At 31.8% G+C, this 12702-nt stretch overlaps 2 protein-coding genes across 2 annotated transcripts; both read left to right on the top strand.

The window, feature by feature from the left end:
- On the top strand, positions 1 to 900 carry LOC136085416 (zinc finger MYM-type protein 5-like). Its single transcript, XM_065806719.1, has one exon. The coding sequence runs from the start codon at positions 1 to 3 to the stop codon at positions 898 to 900; it is 900 nt and encodes a 299-aa protein (XP_065662791.1).
- An 8675-nt stretch (positions 901 to 9575) lies between these two features.
- Positions 9576 to 12702, top strand: LOC136084733 (uncharacterized). Its single transcript, XM_065805416.1, has 3 exons — positions 9576 to 10371; positions 10490 to 10810; positions 11105 to 12702. The coding sequence occupies exons 1-3, from the start codon at positions 9588 to 9590 to the stop codon at positions 12571 to 12573; spliced, it is 2574 nt and encodes an 857-aa protein (XP_065661488.1). The 5' UTR covers positions 9576 to 9587; the 3' UTR covers positions 12574 to 12702.

The following is a 12702-nucleotide window of genomic DNA, read 5'->3' as shown; positions in this document are numbered from 1 at the left end:
ATGGCCAACGGAATGAACAAACAAACAAGCAATGAAGAACAAGAAAAAGGAGAAGAAGAACAATACAAAAGGCAAGAAGAAGAAGACATAACCAATTCGATACGTTCTGAATCAGACGCAAATTCAGTACACGAATTAGAAGATTTAACATTAAATTATGATGTTGGAAACTGGCCCACTCCAATGCCAGATTATCTCAGAACCGATGTTATAAGACAAGGCAGTGAAATTTACCAGAACTTGGAGGTGCCATTTGATCCAGTAAATAAACCAGGAGAAAATTCAATGGGTCAAACTAGACAGCTGACAAAAAGCTGGTTTTACAAGAAGCTTCCAAGTGGAGAACAGATTTTGAGAAAATGGATGGTCTATTCTTATGAAAAAAAATCACTGTTTTGCTTTTGTTGCAAGTTGTTTGATAAGAACGATAATCCAACGACTAAATCAAGTTTCATCACAGGATTCAATAGTTGGTGGAAATTGAATCCTAAAGTATCAGATCACGAAAACTCTGAATTGCATATTAACAATTTAGAAAAATGGAAAACACTTGAAGCAAGGCTTCTCCAAAACAAAACCATCGACGCTGCTCACCAAGACGTAATGGAAAGAGAGAAGAAGAAATGGAGAGACATTTTGCATCGTCTCTTAGATATAACACTTTTTTTGGCAAAGCAGAATTTGCCTTTTCGAGGCCACAGGGAAGACTTTGCTTCTGAAAACCGTGGTAATTTTTTGGAACTTGTCAGCCTCCTTTCAAACTATGACCCTGTTTTAAAGGAGCACAACATACGGCTTCAGCAATCATTGGAATCAGGATTGATTCCAGTTTCTTATTTATCGCCTGCAGTGCAAAATGAGTTTATATCTTTTTTAGGCGATGCTGTAAAACAAGAATAATTCTGTGAAATCAAGAAAGCTAAATTCTATGGCATATTGCTACAGATATATCCCACACTGAACAAATGAGTCAGGTCATAAGGTATGTGAAAATTGACAACGGGAACGTGGAAGTGAAAAAATCATTTCTAGGTTTTATTCCTCTAAGTGGGAAAAAGGCAGACTCCATAACATAGGAAATTGTTCAATCTCTTGAAAAGGACGGCTTGGATTTAAAGCTTTGTCGAAGCCAAGGATACGATAATGCCACGACAATGTCTGGCATTCATACAGGAGTACAAACCAGAATTAAAGAATTTAATCAAAAAGCAATATCTGTGCCTTGTGCTAACCATTTGCTTAATTTATGTGGCGTACATGCTTTTGGTAGTGTTTCTGTTTGTGTAACATTTTTTGGAACTTTGGAAAGTGTGTACACGTTTTTTTCATGTTCAACACATAGATGGGGGTCCTAAAAGAAACCGTTGGAGTGACAGTGAAGAGACTTAATGATACCAGGTGGAATGCTCATCATGATGCCGTGAAACCAATCTTCAAACATTTCGAAAAGTTGGTTAAGGCTGTGGAAAAGCTTTGTGATGCTTCTGAAAACCTAGATGCGAGAGGAGCAGCGGAGGTGTTGATGACAAACATTTGTAATTTCAATTTCCTTTACTTCTTGCATTTGTGGTACCACATTCTGCTCGAGGTGAATCATGCCCAAAAATATCTTCAAATCAAAGGAATTAGCTTAGAAAAGTGTGTTGTGAAGCTGAAAAGCTTGAAGACCTTTTTAGTAGAGAGTCGAGAAGTTCTGGTCCATGATGCTGTAGAATAATCGAACCAGACTTGTGCTGAAATGGGCATTGATATTGAAAGCAGAAAACGCAAGCGAGTGAAAAAGATGATGCCAGGAGAAATTGCTAAAGATGCAGGTTTAACTCCACAGGAAGAATTGAAGCGTGCTATGTTCGAGTGCATTGACCACTTTCATGTAGAATTAGAAAAACGTTTGACCTCGATGAACACTGTGTATGAAAAGTTTGCTGTTGTACACACAGGTAATCTTGGAGGAGGAAGAAATGCTGCCTGAAGTAAAGAGGCTGAGAAGGCATCTGAAGGCTTCTGGCATCAAATTAGACATTGCAGCTGCATGGATATCCTTGAAAATGCTTCAGCTTATCATCGAAATGGACTTTCTTGAATCGTTGCCAAACGTGACTGAAGCTCTTAAACTGTTTCTAACTATATGTGTGTTCGTGGCTTCTTGTGAGAGGAGTTTTTCAAAATTGAAATTAATTAAAATCTCCGCTCTACAATGAGCCAGTCTCGTTTGACGAGCTTGGCCATAATATCAATAGAAAACAAAATTGCAAAACATGTGAATTTTGATGAGTTAATCAAACGATTTGCAGAAGTCAAGGCTCGCAAGAAAGCAGTTTAATAGGTTTGTAGAGGTAACTCTTTGCTGTAAATCTGTTTTTTTTACTGTACATTGTACATCATTGTATTATCCTTTAAAATAAATAATCAAAACTAATGTTTTAGTTATTTGTGTACATAAATGAATTTCTATAAGTGATAAAATGGCGTTGATGGATATATATATATATATATAAACATATAAACTGATAGATAATGATAAAGATGGTATTTGCTAATTTTTGTTTATTACAAACGTTTTCAAGAAAGTGGAGAAAGATAATGTGTTATACATACATTCATTAACGTAGTCTTTCTCTCTCTCTCTCTCTCTCTCTCTCTCTCTCTCTCTCTCTCTCTCTCTATATATATATATATATATATATATATATATATATATATATATATATATAGAGAGAGAGAGAGAGAGAGAGAGAGAGAGAGCCCCATTTACCATGTAAAGTGCCGCCCTAGGCCCCAAAACATATTGGTACGCCACTGGTTTCCTATAACAAAAGAGTTTAATAATGAACCTACAAAAGCAAACTCTGAATACCTAATATTCCATGAGGATTTGCGGGTAAAAAACATGCTAGAAGATGAAAATAAGGAAATAGTTCAAGAGTCATAAGAAATAAAAAAAAACTAAAAAAACTAAAAAAATCAATTATACAAAGTGGATGAAGACAGCCACAGTTTTAATGATACAAATGTTAAGCTAACCCCTGCAATAAAGGAATAAGGTTTGTGTGGGCGACATCATGTTGATTTCAGGTAATGAGAAATTGGCTGAAATATCTAAGAAGCTTCTTGAAGTTCAATTTTAAAAAGGATGAATTGACAAAAAAAGTTGCATGAAACAGATTGTTTACAACCACCTGAAAAAAGAATTTAGCATAATTAAGATGTAAGCTTATTTCTTTAAAATAAATTATTTCCTCTAAGACATGTGACAGAAAATCTGCGTGGTGTTTATGGAAACCGTGCATCATTTTAAATAGCTAATTTTTTTAAAATGTCATTGTATTAGTGTTATTCAAAGTTTGAACAACTCTGTTTTCAAACAATTAGTTTTAATTGAAAATTTTGCATTTTCTCGTTGAAAATCCTGGTGTATCAAACAAAAAAATTTCTAAAGAGTTGCAGATTGCTTTGAGATTATTGCAGAGCGTTGTGAAACGATTTAAGGACACTGGTACAATCAAAAGGAAATCATAAAGTAAAAGAAAAAAATGTTTTGTTAGACGAGATCTTGGTAAAAAAGTGAAAGATGCCTTAGACAGAAAACCGAAGATTTCTGTTCAAACTTTAGCGAATAAGTTTAAGACAAGTGCTTCGACTATAAAAGATTGAAGAGAAATTGTGACTATAAATCTTATAAAAAAGAAAAAGTTCTTTGTCGTGAAGCAAAGCAAGAAAATGTCGCAGTTTGTTGTTCAAAGCTGCTCTTTAAAAAACTATGTGCCAAAAATTCTTGTTTGGTTATTGACGACGAAACATATTGTGCTGCATATTTCCAATCTCTTCCAGGACACCTATATTATTCAGCAATTAATCGCAAGAAACTGAACTCCAATTAAAAATGCATTGGAATGCAAAAATTCGCTAAAAAACTCTTAGTTTGGCAAACAATTTGTGAATGTGGTGAAAGAAGCTCTTGGTTTGTGACTACGGGAACAATTAACACCAAAATATATATAAAAGAATGCCTCAAAAAACTCCTTTGGCTGTTTTTAAAAACACACATGGGTAATCCGTTATTTTGGCCCGATTCAGCATCAAGTCACTACTCTGGGACAAATTTAAACCGGCTTAGAAAACATACAGATTTCCTTGAAAAACACTGCAATCCACCGAATTGTCCCGAACTACGTCCTATCAAAATATATTGGGCTCTTGTCAAAAGAAAACTAATGTTCAATATAAAAGAAGCCAAAAACATTAAAGACTTCAAAAATAAATGGATTAGAGCTACCAAGAAAGTCTAACCGAAGATTGTACAAAAGCTGATGTCGAGTGTAAAACGCAAAGTGCGCGCGTTCTCATGTACAAAACTTAACAAACTTTAATAAAGTGATATTTAGGAATATTAACATACGTACTTTCAAAACATATATAACATTCAATATTAAAATACAATAGTTTGATAAATATCCTTTAAAATGTCCGCGCAGATTTTTTCTGGTATATGTCTTATAACTTATCTATATTTGTCTTTTAGGCGGTGTCTTTGTTCTTTAAGAATACCAACTATGTTGTAATAAGTTTTAATTTTATTTTTCATATTTAAATTTTGTGAAAATAGTGCAATAATTTACTGTTGATTTTAATTGTTGTTTTTTTGTTTTGTATCAAATACTTAAAAAATAATTGTTTTGATCTCCTTGTTTCATATAAAATGTAGTTAAATCAGGTGAGGTATGGACTGGTGTAGGGAAGGAGGAGCCAGTTTAATAAAAACTGCCTTATGTATTTTAAATGATGTTATGAAGTCCCAAAATTCAAAAAAATTATTTGGTAGGCCTACCATCTGTGAACTCCAAATGCTTCAACACTGAATCATCTTTTTCGGGCGATTTTATAATACTATTCTGTAAACTGGCTTTTATTTCTTTGGTAATTTTGACTAACTTTTTAGTGCAGGATCTTTTCTCAATCTGATCTCTTTTAGGAGTGTCTGTAGCCGATCAAGCTTTCTTTCTTTCCTTTCTTTTTACATTTATTCTTTCCGCCTTTAGGAAAACTACATTGTTTAGGGTTGATAAAAGAATATGATAATATAGGCAGATCAGCCATGACAACTTTATTATCAACTTGGTAATTTGAATCAAAAAGAAGGGGAGATCGCAGTATGTTCAAATCTTTATTATTAGAAGCAGTGAGGTTTCCATTTGTTGAAAGATATGGATTAGCTAAATTCTCAGATGTAATGTTTACATTAAATTTTATACAACTATTTTTAACATCAAAGGTCTGTTTGTCACAGAATTGCACATAAAATCAATATCTGTAAACACGCTACTGTCATAAAGAAATATGTTTTATTACCTAGTACCTGTTTTATTAAATGCGGCCATAATGTTAGAAAGTCTTATGGCTATTTGGAAAGTAAGCGCTACACATGGAGCTACTTGGTAAATTGTAAGTGTTTTTCCAGGATTGTAGAGCACCCAGCATCAATTGCTGTACTATGTGCAGTTTTAAATGGTCTTATAATACCCATATCAAGTGGCTGTAACTTGTGTGTAATGAGGTGGTAATGTCTAAATAGTCACTCTATGCTCCCTTGCTTTATTTAATACTGTTATGTGTGTTATGTGAGCTTCGCAGTTGTCGTATATTAGTAACAATCGATTTTCTTTAGTGTTAAATGAGAATCTTATAAAGTGATTCATAAAATCCAAATCCACTATTCATCAAGCCTCTTTTGCATGCAAGTTAACTGCTCATCCAGCCTATTTTGCATGCAAGTTTACTGTTCATCCAGCCTCTTTTACATGCAAGTTTAAGAAATCCAGAAGGAGCTCCTGACAAAATATGCTCCTTGAAATGCACTCGTGGAAAAATAAGTAATGGTGAAAGATTGATTATTACACAAGTTGTGACAAGGGTTCCTCTTTCCGCACTTGTAACTTTGCAGACACTTTTAACTCCTTTCTTTGCTAGAACCTTATAATCAAGTAGTTAATAATCAAGTTTTATAATAAAAAAATCAAACAAATAAAAGACACAATTTATTGAAAATTAACTTTTTGTTGCATAAAGGTTGCATAAGTTGAACATGTTAACAAACATTGTTTTTTACAACTGAAATAAGGAAATATTTATATTTATTTTTGCAGATTGCCATAATTTAGTCTTTCCTCTTAAAGAATATAAATGAATAGAGTAAAACCGAGTCAAGCCGCACACCATATCATTCCGCACTCTGATCGAAACTATCAAATAAAAACTAAACGGATATGGCTACATAATACAGAACTATCTCCTTGATAATTTTATATGTCGATTTAACTCCATTTTTTTCTTTTTTTATACAACTTTAACAGAGTCAAAATATTTTATACATTTTTTATCGTTGCGAACAAAATAGCGCTTGAACCGAAACTGAAATAAAAAGAATTCAAGCACTATCTTGTTGGAAATTTAATTTTAATTCTCATAGTATAATTTTTATGCAGCCAGAACAAAAAGTTAAATAAAAAATTAAAAAAGTAAAAAAAACTCTTTTTTCTGATAAAACCGCTCAAGTGATTAAGCGCCTATCTTTATCTACATAACTTTGTCTTAATTATGAGTGAACTATAATGTTATTTGTTAATATAATAAACTCTTACTCATTAAAAACCAATTATTATATTATTTCTCAATATAATCATCACTCACTCAATTCAATTTAACTCACTCACTTTAACATGTCAACTAAAAAAACAAATACATGCAAGGAAGACGATATACTAGCCGCATTAACTGATATGAAAGAAAATAAAACATCTCTGGAAAAAGCTGCATTTAAAAATGGCGTTCCAGTGTCAACGCTCAAAGATCACAAAAGTAACAACAACAAAGGCTTCCATGGCTCAAGTACAACAACGGTACTCTCAAATGAAACAGAAAGATTGATGGTGCATGCGTTCCAATTACCTGGTGACTGGGGTTATGGTTTAACCCGAAATGAAAACCTAGAATTTTTATGTGGCTACCTTAAACGCGAAGATCAATTGCACTTACTCAAAAACAACAAGCCTGGTAAAGACTGGTTTTAAGCCTTTATGAAAAGATAGTCAAAAGAAATTTCAACAAGAAAATTGGATAATTTAGGATCTAAAAGAGCCGCTTCTTTACGCCAGAAATAATTGATAGTTACTTTGAATGCGTCGCCAAGCAATATCAACAGACTGGTATAACTTTTGGGTCGCATATTTGGAATTGTGATGAAACAGGTTTTTTGGGTAATCAAGGTAAAGCAACCGTAGTGAGTCAAAAAGGGACAAGACGTGCATTTAAACTTACTTGCAACAATGAAAAAATTAATTATACTGTAAATAAATGCTGCAACGCTGATAGGCATTTTGCACCACCATTTGTGATATACAAAGCCAAAAGAAAATTTCGTCCTGACTGGGCAAGAGGTGGTTCAACTGGCACCAAATATTCAATTTTAAAATCAGGTTGGATGGAGCACGATACGTTTATTGAATGACTGAAAGAAGTATTTATAACCGAAACTGAGAAAAATGGTGGTATTCATGTTTTAGTATTAGATGGGCATACAAATGGCATAACTTTGGAAGCGGTATTGCTGTGCAAAAAATACAATATAATCTTGATTTGTCTACCTGAGCGTTCTTCACGTATTCTACAACCATTGGATAGAGGTATTTATTGTCGTGACAAACAAGCTTGGAAAGAAATTTTTACAAGGTATTACAAAGACTCAAAATCTAAAAATTTAGATAAACAAAATTTTCCGCAGTTCCTCAAACGCTGTACGAGAGTGGTAAATATTTTACACGCTTGCATGCAATCGCTGGTTTCCAGTACACTGGCTTATTTCCACTTACTAAAAACGACATAAATCATAAGGCATTAGCAATCACACAAAATGTTTAATCCACTTTCATCAACTTTTGCAGCCTCCACAGTACCTACACCATCTTGCTCAGACACAGCAGTACCTTTTCCATATACACACCGATTGCCATCTTTCTCAACTACGCCAGCTTCAAGTTTTGATAGGTATTAAGCATGTGTTGAGCATTGTAAAAACAGTATCAAGATAGAGTTGAAGCAGTTTTTTCAAGCCAGAAATCGATCGAATGTTAAGAAACCGAAACATATCAACAACTTGGCGGAAAATGTATTACCGAAGAAAATGCGATCGAGTTCCTCAAACAAAAAGATGAAAAAAAAGCAACAAACGAAGCCGTGAAAGTTGCTAAACTTAACGGAAAGCTTAGACTCTCTATGCCAAGTACTCAAATACCTAAACATAATAATGCTGAACAACCTCAGAAAAATAATAATGAAGAAACAAGTACCAACAGCCAAACGATTAAAAGTTGCAAAATGTAAAAAGTATAGAGTACAGTTACACACAGAAATGTTGCAATGTGAGAAATCGATGTGTCGGGAATGGTTTTGCAAAAAAACATGTTTACCAAAGAAATATGCAGTTGCCTAGTTCTAACTAAATTTTTTGTTGCAAAAAATGTAAAAACTTTAGTATAGTTTCTTAAATATAAGTTGTGTTAAAAAAAATAATAAAAAAAAAAGTTAAAATTTAAAAAACTCAATGTTTTCTCAAGTGTGCGGTTTTATCAGAATGTCGTCTAAAACCGCACAATTTTTTTTTTCTTTACATTTAATATTTTCAATAACTTCATCGTTATTTTTTTAACATATACTTATATTATCTTAAGTAGTTTTTTATTACCTATCTAATAAAAAAAAATGAAAAAATAAATAAAAATAAAAAGTTATTTAATTTTTATTGATAAGTGTGCGGTTTGACCCGGTTTTACTCTTAAAAAATCTTTATACGGAAAGTTGTGTTATTTTAAACATACCCAATAGGGTGTCCCAAAAATACGAAAAAAAAAAAAAGTTTTACACACCAAATTCTTTGTCTATACACTTATAGAAGACCACTAGTATTAAATAAAGGTTTTTAAGATCACTTCAAGTGCTTACTGTAGAAATTTGAAAAAAGGGATTTTATTAAATATACTGATTTTTTTTAAACTCAAATATTTCCGCTTCTTCTAAATAAAAACTTACTCTTTTAACAATTCTAATAAATGTAGTTTTTTATAGTTTAAACATCTGTAATCATTAAAAAAAATATTGGTAGCTTTGTAGTAGGATATGGTGGCAACTCAATAACTTAGTATTATCACACTTTTCTTGATCACTGTTCTAAATATTAAGAACATTTAAAAACAATATGTATATATATATATATATATACTGATATGTTTTAAATACAATAATTATTTGAGTATTATTTTTGTACTTTTTTGACAATTAGTTGTTTTCTTTGCAATTATTGATTTTGATTAAACCAACATTATCTTATTTAAAATATCGACTTGTGAATACACCATCTTTGAAAGCCGCAATCTTGATTAAATAAGGTAAACAAACTTAAGCCAATCGTTTTTTTCTGATAAAAAAACAACGAATCAAACTGTTACTATTTACAAAAGAATATTTTGCGTAGTTTATTATTACAAATTAAATATTGATAAAAATTAATTATAAAAAAATTAAAATATATTTATGTTATGGCGAAAAGAAAGACGACTGCTAAAATAAAAAAATCCAACTATAATGTTAATTTAAACCCGCGTCGACCACTTTACATTCTCAGAAGTCCAATTTCTGTTTTTCCCATACATCAACTACCAACAAATGGAACAGTTCTACGATATTATCAGTATGTTATTACAGAAAAAAGTAAAAGGTTCAAGTCTACTCAAGAAAATTTCTCTTGCAAAACAAAGAGTGGGAGTAGGGATATGGTTTGCCATGACAAAGATTTTTGTTATGAAAGTATGGAGATATGTTGCCTTAGAAAAGTTGTAAACATATGGAAATATGCTGGTTTTGGAAAGTATATAATTTCTGAAGTACAAATTGTTAAAAAATTTATTAAACTAAATAAACTGTACATTTCTATGCGAAATACAAGTTATCTTTCCTGGAACACAATTACCAAAAAAAATCACGAAAATCGGTTTGAAGAATTTCTTGAGAATTTATTTGATATTTCTCAAAACAACATAGAAGATAAAATCAAATCAGATAAAGATATGCCAAGATCGAATGATGCAGTTATAGAAGATTTGGCTTTTCTTCAAGATCAAAGAACAATGAGGAGAGGTGTAATAAGTAATAAATATGACATTGATATGCAGCAAAGAGTTGAAAGGAGAATTAAAAGGTATGAAAGAATGAGATCTTATGAAGAAAAATGTAGAGTTAATGAATATTTTGGATTGGATAGAAAAGTTGATTTTGAAATGGATGAAGTGATCTCTCATAACTCAGATGAATTTGAGGCATCAGGTAAATGATATCTCAAATTTTAACTTTAATTGAAAACTTTTAAATAATTATTCTTAATAATGGTTTAATTAAAATTTATATTTGCTTTATAAAGTAATTACTGCTTTTTGTTACTTAGGCTCTGCTGCTCACCAATCTTCAGTTTCTAGTGATAGTGATTTAGATTTTCAAGAAAGGGGTGAAACCCAGCTTCCAACACACACAAAGCTAAAGCGTCAAAAACACTCTAAGTTGGGCTGTTCAGAAATTGCAATAGAGTTTGACAGAGACAATCTTATATTAGCTACAACACCTGTTAGTGTTAGATGCGGAATCAGCATTCGCTTACAAACAATGTTTCTAGGAGCTGTTATTAAAGCTTTAGGCGGAAATGTCAATGACTTAAATATATCTAGAAGCTCAGTAGCTAGAAGTAGATTCAAGTATATTGAAGATTTAGGTAGATTTGTTTACATTCAAAATATTTATATTCAGGGTGTTAGCTAGCCCAAAGGTGTATATTGGGGAATTCGCAATGGTTTCAAAATTCCTAAAATTCAATGACTTTTTTTTTTGATTCTTATTTTGAGTTTTTTAGGACAATTTCTTGAAAATTTCCAATATTTTCCTGAACAACAACAATAAATATTCCCAATACAGCAAAAACGTGGTATAATGTTTAATTTTGGCTAACACCCTGATATTAAAACAATCAATAGTAGTTATAAAGAGAAATAAATTCTTTTTAATTTAGGTACCACCATCAGATCAAGCTATTACGAAGAAATGGCAGGAAAGAATTTGATCTTGCACTTTGACAGTAAGTTGGTAAAAGAAATAGAGAAAAAATTAAAAATTACTGTTAAGAAGGAAAGGGTTGCTATATCTGTTACCAGTCCTGAATTTACTACAAAAGACGATCGCCTACTTGGAATTATACCTGTAGAGAGCACTAAAGGAAAAAATCAAGCCATTGTTATTCAAAACATTTTAGAGTACTTTGAAATAGCGGATAATATAATTGGAGTCTGTACTGATACTACATCAAGTAATACAGGTAGACTAAACAGAGCTATAATAATAATAAGTAGAATTCTTAATAAATGTTTGTTTTGGTTTATGTGTCGTCACCACATATATGAACTTCATATAAATCATGCAATACAGGCTATCACTAAAGTTAAATCTAAGGGTCCAAGTAAATCTATGTACTTGGCTTTTCAAAGAAACTGGGAAACTTCTCATGAATCTGTGAATTCAAGAGTTCCAGAACTGAAAATATTTGATTGGAACAAGCTCGAAATAGGTAGCAAGCTTCACATCTTGGCGCTAGCAGCTAAAGATTATGCAAAGTATTCATTAGAGAATAAAATTTTTCCAAGAAATGACTATAATCACCTTGTAAAATATTTGGCTTTTTATCTTGGCGTCGAATCTGATAAGCTTAAAGAATTTAAAATTCATCAACCTGGAGCTTGTCACGAAGCAAGATTTATGGTGGATGCTTTGTATATTCTTTCACTAGAGATGACATCCACTGTTAGAAGCTTTTTACCTGATGAAAATAAAAAAGAAATAGAAACATGTGCCTTCATTGTTGCTGTTTGTTATGCTCCATGGTACCTTAAATCTAGATGCGCTCAACACGCTGTACTTAATGATTTTAATGCTTTTAAAGCAGCATATGTTATCAAGGATGAATTTAATGCTGATATTGGTAATGCTTTGATTAAAAGTTTTCGTAAACATTCGTGGTATCTTTCTCCAGCAATAGTTGTGTTTTCACTCGTTGATTCTCACTTGGAAATGTCTGTTAAGTATCAGATTTTGAATTCGTTAATTTCTTTTCCAGTTCCAGAGCAAAAAAATATAAATATGGAAAAACCTATTCCAGTTTTAATCTTACCAAACAGCAAGCTTTCAGAACTTGTTACTGCTGATAGCTGGCTTATATTTTTACGCCTTGGAATCACAAATCAAGTTAAAGATTGGGTTTCTTCTCATCCCAACTTTTCAAAAACTGAATCATATGGTGTTTTTGAAGTTTTTGTTAAAGGACTTAGTGTAACTAATGACTGCGCTGAAAGAAACATTGGCTTAATAAACGACTTTTTTAAATATTCTCAAAAGGAAGAACAGCGCCAAAATATACTATTGATAGCAAGAGAGGAGAGAAAAAAAGTAACAAAGAATGTAACTCAAAAAGAACTTATAAATATTTAAAGCTCTCTATATGATAATATTAGTATATATATTAGTGGACAAAATAATCACACTTATTTATTTTATTTTGATATTTTGAAAAGCTAAAAAATAGAGATTTTGGAATTTTACAGTAAGCACTTAAAATGA

This window comes from Hydra vulgaris, chromosome 09 (assembly GCF_038396675.1).
Source record: "Hydra vulgaris chromosome 09, alternate assembly HydraT2T_AEP".
Classification (NCBI taxonomy): Eukaryota; Metazoa; Cnidaria; class Hydrozoa; order Anthoathecata; family Hydridae; genus Hydra; species Hydra vulgaris.
This window is presented reverse-complemented; position numbering and strand designations above follow the sequence as displayed.

Bases quoted from the DNA above. Each gene is read 5' to 3' on its own strand.
- LOC136084733 (XM_065805416.1), top strand. From the start codon at position 9,588: ATGGCGAAAAGAAAGACGACTGCTAAAATAAAAAAATCCAACTATAAT. The intron at 10,372-10,489 runs GTAAATGATATC...TTTGTTACTTAG, and splicing joins AGATGAATTTGAGGCATCAG to GCTCTGCTGCTCACCAATCT. The intron at 10,811-11,104 runs GTAGATTTGTTT...TTTTTAATTTAG, and splicing joins CAAGTATATTGAAGATTTAG to GTACCACCATCAGATCAAGC.
- LOC136085416 (XM_065806719.1), top strand. From the start codon at position 1: ATGGCCAACGGAATGAACAAACAAACAAGCAATGAAGAACAAGAAAAA.